Source organism: Podarcis muralis, chromosome 13, assembly GCF_964188315.1.
Source record: "Podarcis muralis chromosome 13, rPodMur119.hap1.1, whole genome shotgun sequence".
NCBI lineage: Eukaryota > Metazoa > Chordata > Lepidosauria > Squamata > Lacertidae > Podarcis > Podarcis muralis.
Genome location: NC_135667.1, coordinates 39584167 through 39601126, shown reverse-complemented (window position 1 = coordinate 39601126; position 16960 = coordinate 39584167). Strand labels below are relative to the sequence as shown.

General features: G+C 46.7%; 1 protein-coding gene across 2 annotated transcripts in view; it reads left to right on the top strand.

Annotated features, from left to right (window-relative positions):
• ACLY (ATP citrate lyase) overlaps positions 1-16960 on the top strand; it is a 60198-nt gene that overhangs the window by 14982 nt on the left and 28256 nt on the right. For both annotated transcript variants that reach the window (XM_028701703.2, XM_028701702.2), the window contains exons 3-11: positions 4962-5084; positions 5920-5982; positions 6327-6517; positions 9045-9124; positions 10809-10939; positions 12802-12920; positions 13825-13961; positions 16178-16239; positions 16681-16798. In XM_028701703.2, the coding sequence (XP_028557536.1) occupies positions 4962-5084; positions 5920-5982; positions 6327-6517; positions 9045-9124; positions 10809-10939; positions 12802-12920; positions 13825-13961; positions 16178-16239; positions 16681-16798 (1024 nt within the window). The remainder of the gene's footprint in view (positions 1-4961; positions 5085-5919; positions 5983-6326; positions 6518-9044; positions 9125-10808; positions 10940-12801; positions 12921-13824; positions 13962-16177; positions 16240-16680; positions 16799-16960) is intronic.

Here is a 16960-nt window from a genome sequence, read left to right as displayed (position 1 = left end):
AGCAGAACCGGCTGTAGTTGTTGTTCCCCACCAACCCACAAAGCAAAAAAGAAGTTATACATGCCCAAAACAAAATGCTTTTAAGCCTCCTTGTTGTGCAGACAATGGAATGTATACAGCTGAAAGTTCATGGGCATTGGGAACGCTTACATAAAGGACTCCAGCCACTCTAACATGTTTGAGGAAGAGGAGCTCTCCAAAACAGGCTAAACCTTTTGCCCATGGGCAAGAAGCGTTTGGTCCCCGTATGTGCTGGCATTCGTCATGCTTGCCTTCGTGCTGAAATAGACCCTTGGTTTCTTAGGCTCTCGGTTATAAAAGATTATGATGATAATAATAATAATAACAACAATAACAACAATAATAATAATTTATTATTTACACCCCACCCCTCTGGCTGGGTTTCCCCATCCACTCTGGGCGGCTTCCAACTGAATATTAAAAACAATACAGCATCAGACGTTAAAAACTTCCCTAAACAGTTGTCTTTTAAAAGTAAAATAGTTGTTTATTGCCTTGACATCTGCTGGAAGGGCGTTTCACAGGGCAGGCTCCACTACCGAGAAGGCCCTCTGCCTGGTTCCCTGTAGCCTCACTTCTTGAAGTGAGGGAACCGCTAGAAGACCCTTGGCGCTGGACCTCAGTGTCCGGGCTGAATGATGTGAGAGGAGATGCTCCTTCAGGTATACAGGACCAAGGCCGTTTAGGGCTTTTAAGGTCAGCACCAACACTTTGAATTGTGCTCGTAAACGTACTGGGAGCCAATGAAGATCTTTCAGGACCGGTGTTATATGGTCTCGGCGGCCACTCCCAGTCACCAGTCTAGCTGCCACATTCTGGATTAAATGCAGTTTCCGAGTCACCTTCAAAGGTGTCCCCACGTAGAGCGCATTGCAGTAGTCCAAGCGGGAAATAACCAGAGCATGCGCCACTCTGGCAAGACAGTCTGTGGGCAGGTAGGGTCTCAGCTGCATACCAGATGGAGCTGTAAACAGCTGCCCTGGACACAGAATTAACCTGCGCCTCCATGGACAGCTGTGAGTCCAAAATGTCTCCCAGGCTGCACACCTGGTCCTTCAGGGGCACAGTTACCCCATTCAGGATCAGGGAGTCCTCCACACCAGCCCGCCCCCTGCCCCCCAAGAACAGTACTTCTGTCTTGTCAGGATTCAATCTCAATCCGTTAGCTGCCATCCATCCTCCAACCGCCTCCAGACATTGACATAATAGTTTTTTTTTTTATTTATACCCCGCCCTCCCCGGCCAGAACCGGGCTCAGGGCGGCTAACACCAATAAAATTACAATAACACATAATAGGAAAGAAAAAAACCCCAGTTAATTAAAATACGGGTTAAAATATAATTTAAAATGCAGATGGTCCGGGAAGAGATGGATAATAATAATAAATAATAATAAATTTTTATTTATATCCCGCCCTTCCCAGCCGAAGCTGGGCTCAGGGCGGCTAACAACAATCAAAATAATCCAACATTCTAAAAACATTCATTATAAAATTAATTAAAATCAAATTAATGGCAACCATTAAGCAACATTCTGTGCAGATTGCCAGAGGAGGGGGTCAGGCTGTGCCCTGATCAAAGGCCTGGTGGAACAGCTCTGTCTTGCTGGCCCTGCGGAAAGATGTCAGGTCCTGCAGGGCCCTGGTCTCTTGTGACAGAGCGTTCCACCAGATTGGAGCCGCAGCCGAGAAAGCCCTGGCTCTAGTTGAGGCCAGCCTAGCCTCTCTGTGGCCTGGGATCTTCAAGATGTTTTTATTTGCAGACCGTAAATTTCTCTGTGGGACATACCAGGAGAGGCGGTCCCGTAGGTACGAGGGTCCTAGGCCGTATAGATAGAACTCCAGCGGTCAAGTTCAGACTTCCCATGACTCTCGGTCAACACAGTCCACCTTTTGCTAAAGAATTAATGCACGTCCCACCTTTCCTTTTAATGCAGGGATTGGGAATGTTTTTTTCAGTCTGAGGGTGACATCTCCTTCTGAGGATCCTTCCAGGGCCACATAACGGTGGCTGGCAGGGCCAAAGCCAAAAGTGCATGAACCAGCACATGGAAACGTTTGCTTTCGTACAGGAGGTTGGTTTCTATATACACAGACCTCCCCCACCACCACCCGTCCTCATTACAGACAAGCAAGAGGCATTGTAAGGATTCAAGGGGACATTGCAGTCAGGCAAAAACATCTGGAATGTGATACAGGACCAGAGAAAGGTGTGTTCATCCAGGGGAAGAGTCTTGAGGGCCAAACAAAAAGGCCCGCAGGGCCACATGTGAAGATTCTCCAGCCCCATTTTAAATCACACCAATTTGCTTTCGGTCATAAGAAGCTAGTGATGAAGGAGGAGGAAAAGGGCTGAACTGAGCTTTCATCAGCCACGAGTCGAAGGTGCTATGCCCTGCACACTTCACCACGACTTAGGAAAAGTAATGTAAATTCTCAGGGAGACATTTATCTTGAATTGTTGTTGTTTAGTCGTGTCCGACTCTTCGTGACCCCATGACCAGAGCACGCCAGGCACTCCTTTCTCCCGCAGTTTGGTCAAACTCATGCTGGTAGCTTCAAGAACACTGTCCAACCATCTCGTCCTCTGTCGCCCCCTTCTCCTTGTGCCCTCAATCTTTCCCAACATCAGGGTCTTTTCCAGGGAGTCTTCTCTTCTCATGAGGTGGCCAGAGTATTGGAGCCTCAGCTTCAGGATCTATCCTTCCAGTGAGCACTCAGGGCTGATTTCCTTCAGAATGGAGAGGTTTGATCTCCTTGCAGTCCATGGGACTCTCAAGAGTCTCCTCCAGCACCATAATTCAAAAGCATCAGTTCTTCGGCAATCAGCCTTCTTTGTGGTCCATCTCTCACTTCCGTACATTACTACAGTGGTACCTCGGGTTAAGTACTTAATTCGTTCCGGAGGTCCGTTCTTAATCTGAAACTGCTCTTAACCTGAAGCACCACTTTAGCTAATGGGGCCTCCTGCTGTGGTCGCACCACCGGAGCACGATTTCTGTTCTCATCCTGAAGCAAACTTCTTAACCCGAGGTACTATTTCTGGGTTAGCAGAGTCTGTAACCCGAGGTACCACTGTACTGGAAAACTATAGCTTTAACTATCTTAAATTGCCTCCCCTCAAATGCATTGGTGCTTGTTCCACTTCCCTGTCTGGTCAGCTGTAAGTAATTCCACTCACCACAGAGGAGCGAGTGCCCTAACATAACCGCAAGCCGAAACACTCATGCCAGCCTGTAAGGATCCAAAAATATTTCTTCCAGCTCCTGCTTTGAGGATCCTATTAATCCTTGAATTAATTCAGAAAGCCACCCGGAGCCCTTGCTGCCTTCCGGCAAAGCTCACGGAAAACTATATTCTCCTTGCTGAGGCATGCCAGCCACTGACTCACATAACTAAGTGCAGGGTATTTAATTAGCCAGCAGTACAGCTGCCTTCCATCAGAGAGAAAAATGGGACTGTGTGGCAGATCTGTGTTTGGCTAAATGTGATTAAACTGGATGGCAGCCAGGAGATCAAGCTATAGAAAGGAACCGGGGACAGGATGTCTCCTTGCACAGTTAAAAACTGGGGCGAGGCCCTAAAACTTCCCAAGCAGGTGACACAGAGGACCTAAGATTCTGTGCCAGTTAATGTTTGCACCCCAAACATGCAACTGGCCACACTTGTCAGCTGGCTGGTCAAATACTGTGAATCATAGAATTGTAGAGTTAGAAGGAAGCCGGAAGATCATCTAGTCCAAACCCCTCCCCCCCCCCCCGTAATGCAGGAATATGCAGCTGCCCCATAATAAGGGGATCAAACCTGCAACCATGGCGTTTTCAGCACCACGCTCTAACCCAGGCACCCCCAAACTCAGCCCTCCAGATGTTTTGGGACTACAACTCCTATCATCCCTAGATAACAGGACCAGTGGTCAAGGATGATGGGAATTGTAGTCCCAAAAACATCTGGAGGGCCGACTTTGGGGATGCCTGCTCTAACCAACTGAGCTATCCAGGCTTGTTAACGTGTTAATATTAACAGCTAACTTGATTTGTTTCTGTAACTAGGGTAAGGAATCGAAGCTGCCGATGATCACAATAGTTTTGTCCTCTTTCTAATTTTAAAAAGAAGGAATGATTTTTGAATATTTTGTCAGCCAACTGTCCTAGCCCTATGCGGCCCAGGACCCTCGTACCTACGGGACCGCCTCTCCTGGTATGCCCCGCGGAGGACCTCAAGGTCCACTAGTGACAACACTTTGGAGGTCCCAGGTCGCAAGGTGGTTAGATTGGTCTCAACGAGGGCCAGGGCCTTTTCAGTACTGGCCCCGACTTGGCGGAAAGCTCTGTCACAAGAGACCAGGGCCCTGCGGGACTTGACATCTTTCCGCAGGGCCTGCAAGACAGAGCTGTTCCGCCTGGCTTTTGGTTTGGACTCAGTCTGACCCTTATGTTTCCCTCCCCTTACGGTTTTGATTTATGGGCTACTATTAAAATGAGGCTGCATTTTAAATTGTATTTTAATCCGTATTTTAAATTGGTTCCCCCCCCCCCCATTATATTTTTATTGTAATTTTACTGGTGTTAGCCGTCCTAAGCCCGGTTCTGGCTGGGGAGGGTGGGGTATAAATAAAAGTATTATTATTATTATTATTATTATTATTATTATTATTATTATTATTAAGCCGTGAGGAGAGAGCAATGCCTCACAGTTGTGTCTGCTTTCTTGTGCTAAAAATGTGCACAGATTGCTTCCAGGAAGCAACATTTATCTATGATCTTAGCTGTGCCGGTTTCTTTGCTATTTCTGCTATGTGACCTCTTTGCATGGAGAGCGTACAAGCACCTAAACTAGGCCTCGCCCTTCTCGGAAACTGGCAAGTTGTTTGCAAGTTTTTCATTTATCACCCGTAAGGCTAGTTTTCCACTTTTGGTTTTCCTTTTTTCCAAATCCCAGCGTCTCGTGGTGAAGCCTGATCAGCTGATAAAACGGCGTGGCAAACTTGGCTTGGTGGGGGTGAATCTTGACCTGGAACAGGTGAAGGCCTGGCTGAAGCCTCGTCTCGGACATGAAACCACAGTGAGTGTTGCCATTATATCTCTGCCCCACCTGCTTAACCGAGTTGTTGTCAAGATGAAATGCTGCCATAAGCTTCCTTTTGAGGACGGGCAGGATATTAATGAAGCAAATAAAAAGCGACAAGATTAATTTATGACCTTAAAAGAAGGCATTTTCCGTGGCAGCCCACTAAGTTGTGGAACTGAGGCACCTTTATTAATATAGCTTCTGGCGAATGCTGAAGACACACCTCTTTACCCTGGCCTTTGAGGTGCATCTTTTTAAGACCCCCTTATGGCGCTGTGGGTAAAAGCCTCAGCGCCTAGGGCTTGCCGATCGAAAGGTCGGCGGTTCGAATCCCCGCGGCGGGGTGCGCTCCCGTTGCTCGGTCCCAGCGCCTGCCAGCCTAGCAGTTCGAAAGCACCTTCGAGTGCAAGTAGATAAATAGGGACCGCTTTCTAGCAGGAAGGTAAACGGCGTTTCCGTGTGCGGCTCTGGCTCGCCAGAGCAGCGATGTCACGCTGGCCACGTGACCCGGAAGTGTCTCCGGACAGCGCTGGCCCCTGGCCTCTAGAGTGAGATGGGCGCACAACCCTAGAGTCTGTCAAGACTGGCCCGTACGGGCAGGGGTACCTTTACCTTTTTATTTATGTAATTTAAAGTTATTTTAAACTGTTTTTAGTATTGTGCCTAAATGTGGTAGCCCACCCTGGGAACTTAGGGTGAGGGGCAGGGAAATAATAATAATTTTGTGAGAATGTAGCACTTCATAATGCAGGGGTGAATAATACCTTTTGTTTTTGATATTTGGATGGGGCTTCTCATCCAGAGTATGTTTGTTTCTCATTTTCCACAGATTGCTAAAGCTAAGGGCATCCTAAAGAACTTCTTGATAGAGCCTTTCGTTCCACACAAACAGGTTAGTTTTATTTGTACGCGCAAGCGGAGATTTGCACGGATAACAGTTATTGCGGGAGCACAGCTTTAGTCTTGCATCATAAAGGTTGCAGCTCCTTTCCTCCAGGACCCTTTTCCCCACGGAGTGGCTTTTATTAATCAAACCAAAGAATTTTGAAAACCTTGGCAGAGAAATTGAATAAGCTCGTCTTGAGGTAATGAACACTGTTGCAGGGAGGGGTATTGGAAGCTCTCAGCCTGCCCATGTTCTCCTTCATATACTTCTGTTGGTTCCGAAAATGCAAAAAGCTCTGCCGCTCTTTGGTCTGGTAAAACCTTTACCATCCCTGTGTCTCAAATCCACAGGCGGAGGAATTCTACGTGTGCATTTACGCAGCCCGCGAGGGAGACTACGTGCTGTTCTACCACGAGGGCGGTGTGGATGTGGGGGATGTTGACACTAAGGCTCAGAAGCTGCTGGTGCGCGTGGACGAGAAGTTGGACGAGCCCAGCGTCAAGAAGCATCTACTGGCACATGCCCCGCCGAACAAGAGAGAGTAATTCTGAAATCTTGCTCTTTTTATACATATATTAAAATGTTAATTGTGGGTTATGGACAGACGTGTTTTACATGACCGTGCAGGCTAGGTACCCCAGCTCCCCACCCCACCCCCGAGTAGAGCTGGGCGATATATTGATAAGTTGTCCGAAACTTGTATGGTGTTCAGATCGCACCAGCTCTAGTTGCCTGCGGATGAAAAAGGCTCAGGCAGGCAGATCCTGAGGTTTCGGTGAGCACCTTCTTGGACTCCATCTGCCTGTGCCCTTGAGGAAGCCCCTTGCCACTCGTGAGCAGTATAGGGGCTTTCTCAGCTGGGGGTGGTGGTGGAAGGCTTCCCATCCCCCATCTGAGCAGTTTAACGAAGGACCGACACTCCTCGTTTGCGCAAGACCCGGGGAGGCATCTGGCCTCGCTCACTAGGGCTGGGCGATGCATCCCTGCTGCTGTTTCTACCTCCCCTAACTTGGGGGAACAAGAAGCAGACGAGATACATTCCAGACGTTGTGGTATATCAGCACATCATGGTATTTAGCTGCTCATATAGCACAGTGTAGGGACGCGGGTGGCGCTGTGGGTAAAAGCCTCAGCGCCTAGGGCTTGCTGATCGAAAGGTCGGCGGTTCGAATCCCCGCGGCGGGGTGCGCTCCCGTTGTTCGGTCCCAGCGCCTGCCAACCTAGCAGTTCGAAAGCACGTCAAAGTGCAAGTAGATAAATAGGGACCGCTTACTAGCGGGAAGGTAAACGGCGTTTCTGTGTGCTGCGCTGGCTCGCCAGATGCAGTTTTGTCACGCTGGCCACGTGACCCGGAAGTGTCTCCGGACAGCGCTGGCCCCCGGCCTCTTGAGTGAGATGGGCGCACAACCCCAGAGTCTGTCAAGACTGGCCCGTACGGGCAGGGGTACCTTTACCTTTACCTTATAGCACAGTGTTGAGAACCAGCCCTACTCCTGAGAAGAGCTTTGTTTCGAAGTCATCCAAAAGGTGCCTTCTGTTTTGCTTTTACAGTGGTACCCTGGTTTATGACCATAATCCGTTCCGGAGGTCCGGTTGTAAACCAAAACAGGTTGTAACCCAAGCCGCACTTTCACCAATGCGGCCTCCCAAAAAAGGGGGAGGGGCTTTAATAAAAAAAGGGTTGTAATTCAAAAAAAGGGACATGCACTTCCGGGTTTGACGTGGTTGTAATCCAAAACGGTTGCAAACCAGGGTACCATTGTACATGGTAGGCAGAGGTTCCTGGGAAGGGTTTGGAAAATGCTTCTGGGCCAGCTTTAGTTTAAAGGGACAGGAAAGAACTGCTTTTCAGTACAGTGGTACCTCTGGATGAGAACGGGATCCATTCCGGAGCCCCATTCGCATCCTGAAGCGAACACAACCTGCATCTGCGCGGGTTGTGATTCGCTGCTTCTGCGCATGCGTGTTATGTCACGCGTTCCATTACTTCCGGGTCGCCGCGGAGCGCAACCCGAAAATGCTCAACCTGAAGCAACTTCAACCCGAGGTATGACTGTATCAGATTTCAGTTATTTTCCTCCTTTAGCATCTGAAGCTGTCGGGGAGGACTTCCACGCTCAAGTCCCGGGTATACCTGTGGCTGGAGCAGGCCAGCCCTATAGTGGTTGGCTGGGCTTGAACCAAAGCTTGTAGTCGCCACTTGCTTCGCCCCTTCTGCCCCTCTCTGGACAAGATCCCCTCCAACCAGCCATTCCCATGGGAGACACCAGTGGATAGGGGAACATACGCTTCTGGACAGCATTGCCCTGAACAACTTTGGGTAGCACTGCCCAAAGTTCCTTGCTGTAGCAAGAAAAGTCAGCCCAGGGAGGGTTTCCTGTTGGGTCCTGCATGGCAGAGGCTCTTTAGGCATCTTGGCCAAACAACCCCCAAGCCTTCATCTCAGCGTAGGAGCTGGTGCAGTAGCAGGGACTGCAGTGCAACCCACGGGACAACCCTTCACCTGCCTCTGCGGCTTCGAAGTCTAGAGGAAGGCCAGCAGCTCTCTAGAGGGAAGTGCTGCTCGCTATGGCGAGCATAATTGTCTGAAGTCCACCTGTGGTCTTTAAGAAAAGCAGCCTTAGTACTCACAAAGGATGGTAGAGAAAACATCCTCTGTTTTTCTCCTGTCCTTTTTTTGTTTCTGTGGTGGTGAACAGCTGGGTTCTTTTTTCCCCTTTTTCTTTTCTTTTTACACTAAAAAATCCTTTTCTCGACATGGAGGTGCCCTGCTGACATTTTGAAGGAGCCGGCTTTCCTTTTAATGTCGTCTTCAGGCGGATAATAAATGGCCTTTAGGGAGGGATCGTGATGGCGGGTGACGCAGTCCCAATGTCTGACTCATTCAAGCCTGGGCATCTGAAACCTCAGCTGGACTGACGGCAGACAGACTGAAGGAACTAACGATAGGGCTGCGTAACAGGCCCAATGTGGAGTGTCTTTGGTGTACCCCCATTTGGTTTTGATGAATTTGTCTGTGTGTGCATCTGTTTTCCCATTTTGTGTGTGTTTCTGCCTTCTTTATATAGTGTCTTGGCGAGCTTCATCTCTGGCCTCTTCAATCTTTACGAAGACTTATATTTTACGTACCTGGAAATCAATCCGCTAGGTAACTCCTCTCTGTTGTTTTCAGTGAAATGTCCACATCGCATTCATTTTGTATTCTGCAGTTCTCAATTATACGGTGAAGTGTGGTAGAATAGAAAATGAAGATGGAGCACGGGCCGCTCGCTGCAGACAGGCAATGCGTTTCCATGAACTTGTTCCTGTCAGAGTAATTTAAATTAGGCCTCCTCCACAAACATGGAGCGTAGAAAGTGTCCGTCAGTCTTTGAGAGCGCTGATGCAAGCGAATCTTTTCAGAGATTAATTTTGACGTCGAGTTCTCGCAAGCCTCCAGAAACCGAAGTCTTCGCCAACAGTGTAGAAGAACAAATCTTCAACCTCTGTAAATCAAACGAGGGTCAAACTAGATGCAATATAAAATGCACTGTCGTCATTCTCCCTCCCTTGTGAGTTTAAAATAACAACCATGTCCCCTCTCAGCTTTAAAAATAAATAAATTAAAATAAACAAGAAAAGTGGGTGAATGATGAAGAACAATGATGTTTAGCATCACATCTAGTCTGGTCCTGAGAAATCCACTTTGATCATGTAGCATCCTTTATTTCCGAGGATCACTTAATATTTTTATTTATCTAGGAATTTTATTTGACATATTGTGCAAATTCACTGCATCCTTGCCTGCAGGCATGGTTGGTGTATTACATGATGTGTGACTTTCCCTTCCCCCAGCTCTATAATTCCCAGGGGCCCCTTTTGGCCCATGCAGGAAGCAGAGGTGGGGGTGGGGATGACAAATTTGCCTGCCACTTCTTCTTGTTGTTAAAGATACATACTGCTTATATGCCAATATGGCTTCCAAGTGGCTTGCAACTATAAAATCAACCCACAATTAAAATACACATAACATTAAAACATCCTTAATTGAAATATACAATCAAACGAATAACAAAAAAAAAACCCCACTAAGAGACCCACCTCTCAGATTAAAAGAACTAAATACTTAATAACCAGACCCAGGTGTCTTCATGAAAAAGGAGGGGGGACGACCCACAGATCATCATTAAACTATTATACACTTAATGCATTCAGAAGATTGTTGTAAGAGGGGTATTTGTAAGAGAGCACATTTCTATCCAGTGAAAGTTGGCTTATTCACGTGTTACGTAATGTTCCTGGCCTTTCACCCAGTAAAGATAAAAGGGAAAAGTCTAGCTCCTCTTTCAGGCCCTGAGGGAGACACATTTTTTAAAAAAACTCCAGGATCCACTGTGTTTCTTTTCTAAGTAAAGGTTTTCTTCTGAGTCTTTGAATGCCCTTTTTTTGTTTTGTTTTCTGGGGTACTCCTGCGATGTGAAGCAGCCCGCAGCCATATTCATAATGGTCAGAAGTACTTCGCTGCAGACTAAAAGGCACTTTGGCACATAAATATCACAGAAAGTGACCATGTATGGAGTTGACCTTGTTCAGCGTGGACTGGCTGTGGGTCTTGGGTAGATGTTGGCCACCCCTGTCTTTTCTGCTTCCAGCCATTGGAAGGTGGTGGTTGTGCTATGATGGTGGATCTGGTTCAGCACTCAACAGGGAAAGACCCCATGAAATTGAGAACCATTTCCTACCTAGGCAACACCTTGAAACTAGATGTTTTCCCATTGGTTTTTCCTTGTTATCAGGTTTATGCTGACCTCCTCCTCCTTCTTCTGTCTCCCCCTCTCCCTTCACCAACAAAGTTGTAACCGCAGATGGCGTTTATGTTCTTGACCTCGCTGCGAAGATCGACGCAACGGCTGACTATATCTGCAAAGTGAAATGGGGCGATGTGGATTTTCCCCCTCCCTTTGGAAGAGAGGCTTATCCAGAGGTAAACGAAAAGGGCTGCTCTTGGGGTGGTGTTAGGGAATTAAGGTGGCCTAAGTGCGTTCGGTTGAGCGTGAGGCTCCTTGACTCCAGCTAACGTGCAAAAAAGCCTCCGTCTCGAAATCCAAATTCCCATCAGAACAGTTTGATCCCACTTTGGTCTCCCAAAATCCCCTGTGTCTTGTTGCTTGGCAGAATGTCTCCAGCGGTTATCTGATGCTCTGGCATTTCTTAATTTAGTAATTACAGCAATTGCACAAAATACAAACCAAGGTGGAAGGTTGTTTTGTTTTTTTAAAAAAGAATTGTTGTCTAGCCAAGAAATCCATTTAGATACCTCTTTTCTTCCCTGCCCGCCAATCCCCATTAGTGTGTTATGGCTCAAGTGCTGACACTTAACTCAATTTGGCCAGGTTTCTAATGGATGAGTTATTTTTTTAAAAAAAACAAACGGCCTCATTGAATCATCCCCCTTGCCAGGCACTAATGAAGACTCTTAGACTCTACACTTGTTAAGAATGTTAATGAACTTGGGTCTGGCCTCTGCAAGAACAGAAAAAAATGTTCTCAAAATGTACACGGTAGGAGCAGCTCCCATAGGAAGGCTCAATCTCTGTTATTAACTGAGGTTTGGGCCCCTACCTGATCACTTTTCTTGAACATCATTTCCCTCGTCCGTCCGTCCAGTGGTAGCTGTGGTAGTTTGGCTAACCTTGGAGATGAACAGAAAGCACCTCTCCTGTTTTCCACTGGTTTTTCTCCCTCTCATTTTGGGGGGTGCTTCTACAGCATTATTTGGGACCTGGGGTAGTCCAACTTCCTTCCTCTTCAGATCTAATATTTGCACCAGAGATTTACATTGGCCTGGAATCGTTTAACTATAATTTATCAGATTCCCATAGCACCTCACAGTATAAAATTGCCAGGATGACAAGTCTGGTATCCATACTTGACAGGGTGGGGCAAGCACAGGGGTCCATTATCCCTGGAGGACCAAACACAACTGATACCTAGCTGCCTTTTTTTTAGAAATAATAATAATAAAGGTTGGGGTTTTTCAGTGGCTTTATATTTTGAAGAGAAACCCCATTCCAGGCAGTGGCTGACTCCCTCCAACATTGTTATCCTCAGTACCTCTGCCCCCATCAAACACCACTGGGCAATGCTGCTGAAGTACTACTGAGCAGATAGAGTTTTGCTGCTTTCAACACTGCCACCCATCCCTTCTGTCTCGTTAGTTTTTTGGGTGAAAGAGTGGGAAAGCTTATTATGCCTGTGGCCTCCTCCTCAGACCTGGCCTTGGCCTTACAGGCTTGTTTACATTATTATTATTATTATTATTATTATTATTATTATTATTATTATTTATTATTATTATTATTATATTCAGCTTAACAGGAGACGGGTTGAGAGATCAAGGGAATGCCTGTGTAAACAGGTGTGCCAAATGTTGTGACCTCCCTCAAGGAATCATGGAATCGTATTGATGTAGGGGGAGAGGAGCCATGATCGATGACACACCTTGTAAATTCCTGAGGGTGGGACTAGATTTTATCTTTGGAAACATTGGTTTCAATATACGTGTTTGAAAACACAGAAATGAGTGCGAAGATGTGCACCTTGCCCCATTCTGACTCCAGAAAAGACATTTATCTGGCTTCATAACTCAATGGGTGAGCGAGTGTCATTTAAATTGATCTACGGGCATTTGTGGAGGGGAAATGGAAAGATGGGGAAAGAATTACTCCCTCCTCCTTTATTTCCCCTCACAAATGCCCCTGGCTTTGTGTTATGAGAGAAGCGTGGCGTTTACTGTTTTGTCCTTAGAAGTTTTGATTCTAATAATATGAGGGCTCTTGTCTGCAGGAAGCCTATATCGCTGACCTAGATGCCAAGAGTGGAGCCAGCCTAAAGTTGACCATCTTGAATCCCAAAGGCAGAATATGGACCATGGTGGCTGGAGGCGGTGCCTCCGTAGTGTACAGGTACCAAGCACATATCTTGTGGGAGTGGCAGCTAAATAATGCATGGTTCATCCTAAACTCCAATTTCCATCTTTTGATTAGTCATTGTTTGCTCTTCCTTGCCCAATCATCCCACACGGGTTAATCATTGTTGGAATGGAATGATGAGACTTTTCAGAGGTGCCTGGAACTGTCTCTGCGGTACATTGCCCTCAATACTTAGGAGATTTTGCTTTCCCTGAAATGGAGCCTACGCTTAGGCCTTAGACAGCATATTCCATATAAATACACGGACTGATAACCTGATACATGATTTGCCACCCTGGGAATCTCTGCTATTTTTGCTTTGCTTTCAAAATGCAGTCGTAGCAAAAATGTATAGTGAGAATTCTCAGGTGTTTAGGCTTGTGGAACGCAACTTCACATATCAGTGCTTGGGAGGCATTATGGTCCTGCCAAATTTTTCTCCCAGTTGCCATGGCGGCTGGAAGAAACTGTGCTTAGGCTCAGTTATGAACCCTGCTGGGTAAATTCTTATCAACGCTTAACTTTGGGAAGCCGAGCATATTTTATGCAAGATAATTTGATACGCATGCTCACGCTTCAATTCTGCTAAGCGGCTTCTAATCCTTGCTAACTAAACTGGCCTCTCTGTTTCTGCAAAGTTCAAAAGCAACCCCACCACCACCTCCCGCTGTTGGCTGAGCTGCCGTGTTGTCACATGGACACTTTATTTAACTACTGTGGTGGAATTTTCTGACTCTGAAGAGCAGTTCAGCCAGGCTAGCTGATGCTCTTGCCTCAGTTCCTCGTCGTGAACTAGGAACGCAGCCTCGTTCTTGCTCCGCTTTCCACCAGGCCTTATGGGCATCCTTAGTTTCGCTGACTAAACCTTCTTAATATCACTTGTGTGCCTTCCACTTAGTGACACCATCTGTGACCTTGGTGGAGTGAACGAACTCGCCAACTATGGCGAATATTCTGGAGCTCCCAGTGAACAGCAGACCTACGACTATGCCAAGACTATCCTCTCCCTCATGACACGGGAAAAGCACCCAGAAGGTAAAAGAGAAAGTGTGTGGGGGGGCACCTCAAGCCTAGGGACTGTTAGAATTCCTGCTCCATGATTGCAGTCACGGGATTGTTGTCTTTCACACAACAGTATATGTTTTGACTCCACAGAGTGGGAAGTGACGGAGACAGGATGTTTGTGTTACTCTGTTCCATGAAGTGGGACCTATTGTCCCTCGTTCTTTTTCTCTTTGCTGTCTGATGCTAGAGAGAGAGGGAGCCATGTTGCAGTGCTCCATGTGTGTTTATATGTAAATAAAGTAGATTAGCCAAAATGCTGAGTTGCTGAGGTCTGTTACGCATGATGCGCAAACTCTACGGATCCCTAAGTGTGCCGGTGTCTGTTGGCATCGGTCGCTGTGACGTTCAGGCTGAAGAAAGCTTTTGAAGCTCCCGAACGATCGACCAGGAGGGAGAGAACATGCCAGTCGGGCATGTGTCTCTGCCAGGGTCCTAATCGAGTGTAGGCCGAGCTCCTGACAGGGACCGTTCTGATTGGCCCAGGAGGCCATGCCCACTCCCCAACCAACTCCCCCGCTGACCAGTCATGCTCCACATCTTTCTTGAGCGTTTTTGGCCTTCCTGGAATGTGCCGCTGAACTGTGATAATGCCTGGATGTGGACTGGAGAAAGGTGTGTTTTGTGTGTGGATGTAGAAATCTTGGGTGCGCCTTTTGTGTGTCAGGAGTGTGGTTTACTGTGGAAAGCTGTTTCATAGAAATACTTGTTGCTCTTTGACGCAACACCTTGGTGGTTGGACGTTGGAACCACCGTTATCTTGAACCCATCCTAGTGCCTAGAAATGACCCAGTTAATGGTCCAGGCAGGGCTAGCCAGGAAAAAGAATGTGACGACAAGCAAGGGAGAAGCAGATAAAGAGAAGAGAGGGAGCTGGCAGGTAGAGAAACTCAGATGGGAAAAGAGGAGAAGGTCAATGAGAGGTGAGAGGAGGAGGGACAAGAGGAAGTAGCAGGAAGGACCCGGTTTCTGACCTGGAAATGCTCCTACCTGGCTCGGTGAAAGCTGAGGGGAAGCTTAATGGCCTCCTGGCCCCACAACCAGCTAGATCCTTTGGGGACTGAGACTCCCTGCCCCAGTGGTCCTCTAGGAAGGTCTAGCCTCAACCAGACCCTACAGGACTTCTACCCTGGTGCATTTTCACCAACACCTTCCAAAGAAGCTGGTAAGCATTTAAGTCCCGTAACTGCTTGCTGCTGAATGTGGTGATAATGAGCAACTGAAAGACAGCTTTTCTCCCACCCCCAGAGACATCTAGGTGCATTCAGAATTGCTTTAGGGAACCAATGTGTGCATGTTATTTTAAAATGACCCACGGCTATATTGGAGCATCCTCCTGGCCAGTGCTGGATTTACGTATAAGCTAAACAAGCTATAGCTTAGGGCCCCACTCTCTTGGGGGCCCCCCAAAAATTAAAGGAAAACTGGATGTACATATTACTAGAAATATCATCTTTTACACTCACTAAGTGTAACAGGGTACAAAGGTCTGCTGTCCCAATGAACAGTGTGGACTACTATGGTGATATTGACATTATATTAAAAATGCATTGTATTAACTACAATTACATTGTACAGGTTATAACCTTAATTTCATATTAATGTAGCTATTTGTAATTATTAGTAGTTTGCATCATATATTTACACCTATTATTATTTCATGTTATAGTGAGTTTCCAGAGACTAGATTATGAGTCTTTGTAAATTGTGTTTCTAAAGGAACTCTTGTTATTGCCGAATGCCAACGTGTTTGCATTAAGTTTGTTGTGAATAAAAAATCATTGTAAGTTAGAGCTTAATAATTATTTCACTGTTGATATACTACTACTTCATTGTATTTCACTGTTAATATACTTCTTCTTAATTGTATTTCAGTTCAACAATTACTTTGATAAAATACATATTTTGTTAGGTGCAAATGGCTTTAGATACCTATCAGGTCCATCAATTACCATATAGCATATATTCAACACAAAAAACAGCGAAAATTTGTTGTTGACAAAGGACAGCTGGACATATAAAGGGCCTCGTTACCTTCAGTAGCTTAGGGCCTCATCAAACCTAAATCCGGCCCTGCTTCTGCCTATCAGCTGCTTCTAAAGCACTCCAGGCCTAGGATTATGTTCTGGTATTTCTTAACAAATCAACTCCTTTCTCTTCCCTCTTGTTCCTTCCTCTACCTTGCACAGGCAAAATCCTGATCATCGGAGGGAGCATTGCTAACTTTACCAACGTGGCTGCCACCTTTAAGGTAAAGTTGATCCCGAAAAGGTGCCTGGCACTGGTCATTCATATTAGCATCCTCTCTGAGTACACTGGTAAAGAAACATTTACGTTTTGCCGAGTTTCCAGGGTGGATTCGAACTGAATTGAATGGGCTGTTGACTCAGCACTGTCTGTGTGAGTGCCGAGGGAACTTAGGTTTTGTCTGGGGCAAGTTGCAGCGCTGTGATAAGGTTCAGTACTCTTGCGAGGATCAAAAAATAGGTACTGCCTCTAGTTTTTCATCCTAGTTGCAGTGCACTGACCAAGGTAGTCTGTCCTTTCGCTTCTGTGGGGAGAGGAGGCAAGATCAGGCGAGGCAGAGAGATGTGGTGTGAGCATCGTTAATGTGGATTTTGTTGGCTTGATAGCTAGAGCTAGCCATGAGTGTCTGTGCATGATTCTCTGTTTTTAATATTTCCTTCTGCAGGGCATTGTGAGGGCTATTAAAGATTATCAGGGCCCTCTGAAAGAGCATGAGGTCAGGATCTTCGTGAGGAGAGGAGGCCCAAACTACCAGGAGGGCTTACGAGTCATGGGGGAAGTAGGTGAGCAAAGCCCTGAGGATTATTTAAGCTTCAAATACGTCCTGCTTCCTCATTTGCTTTCATTTGTTTTTGCTCTCAGCCTGGGTCCTTAGCTTCATTTAAAGAGCGTTGATAGCTGGCAACAAAGGTTTCTCAATATGGCCCCTGGGTTCCCCATCTGAC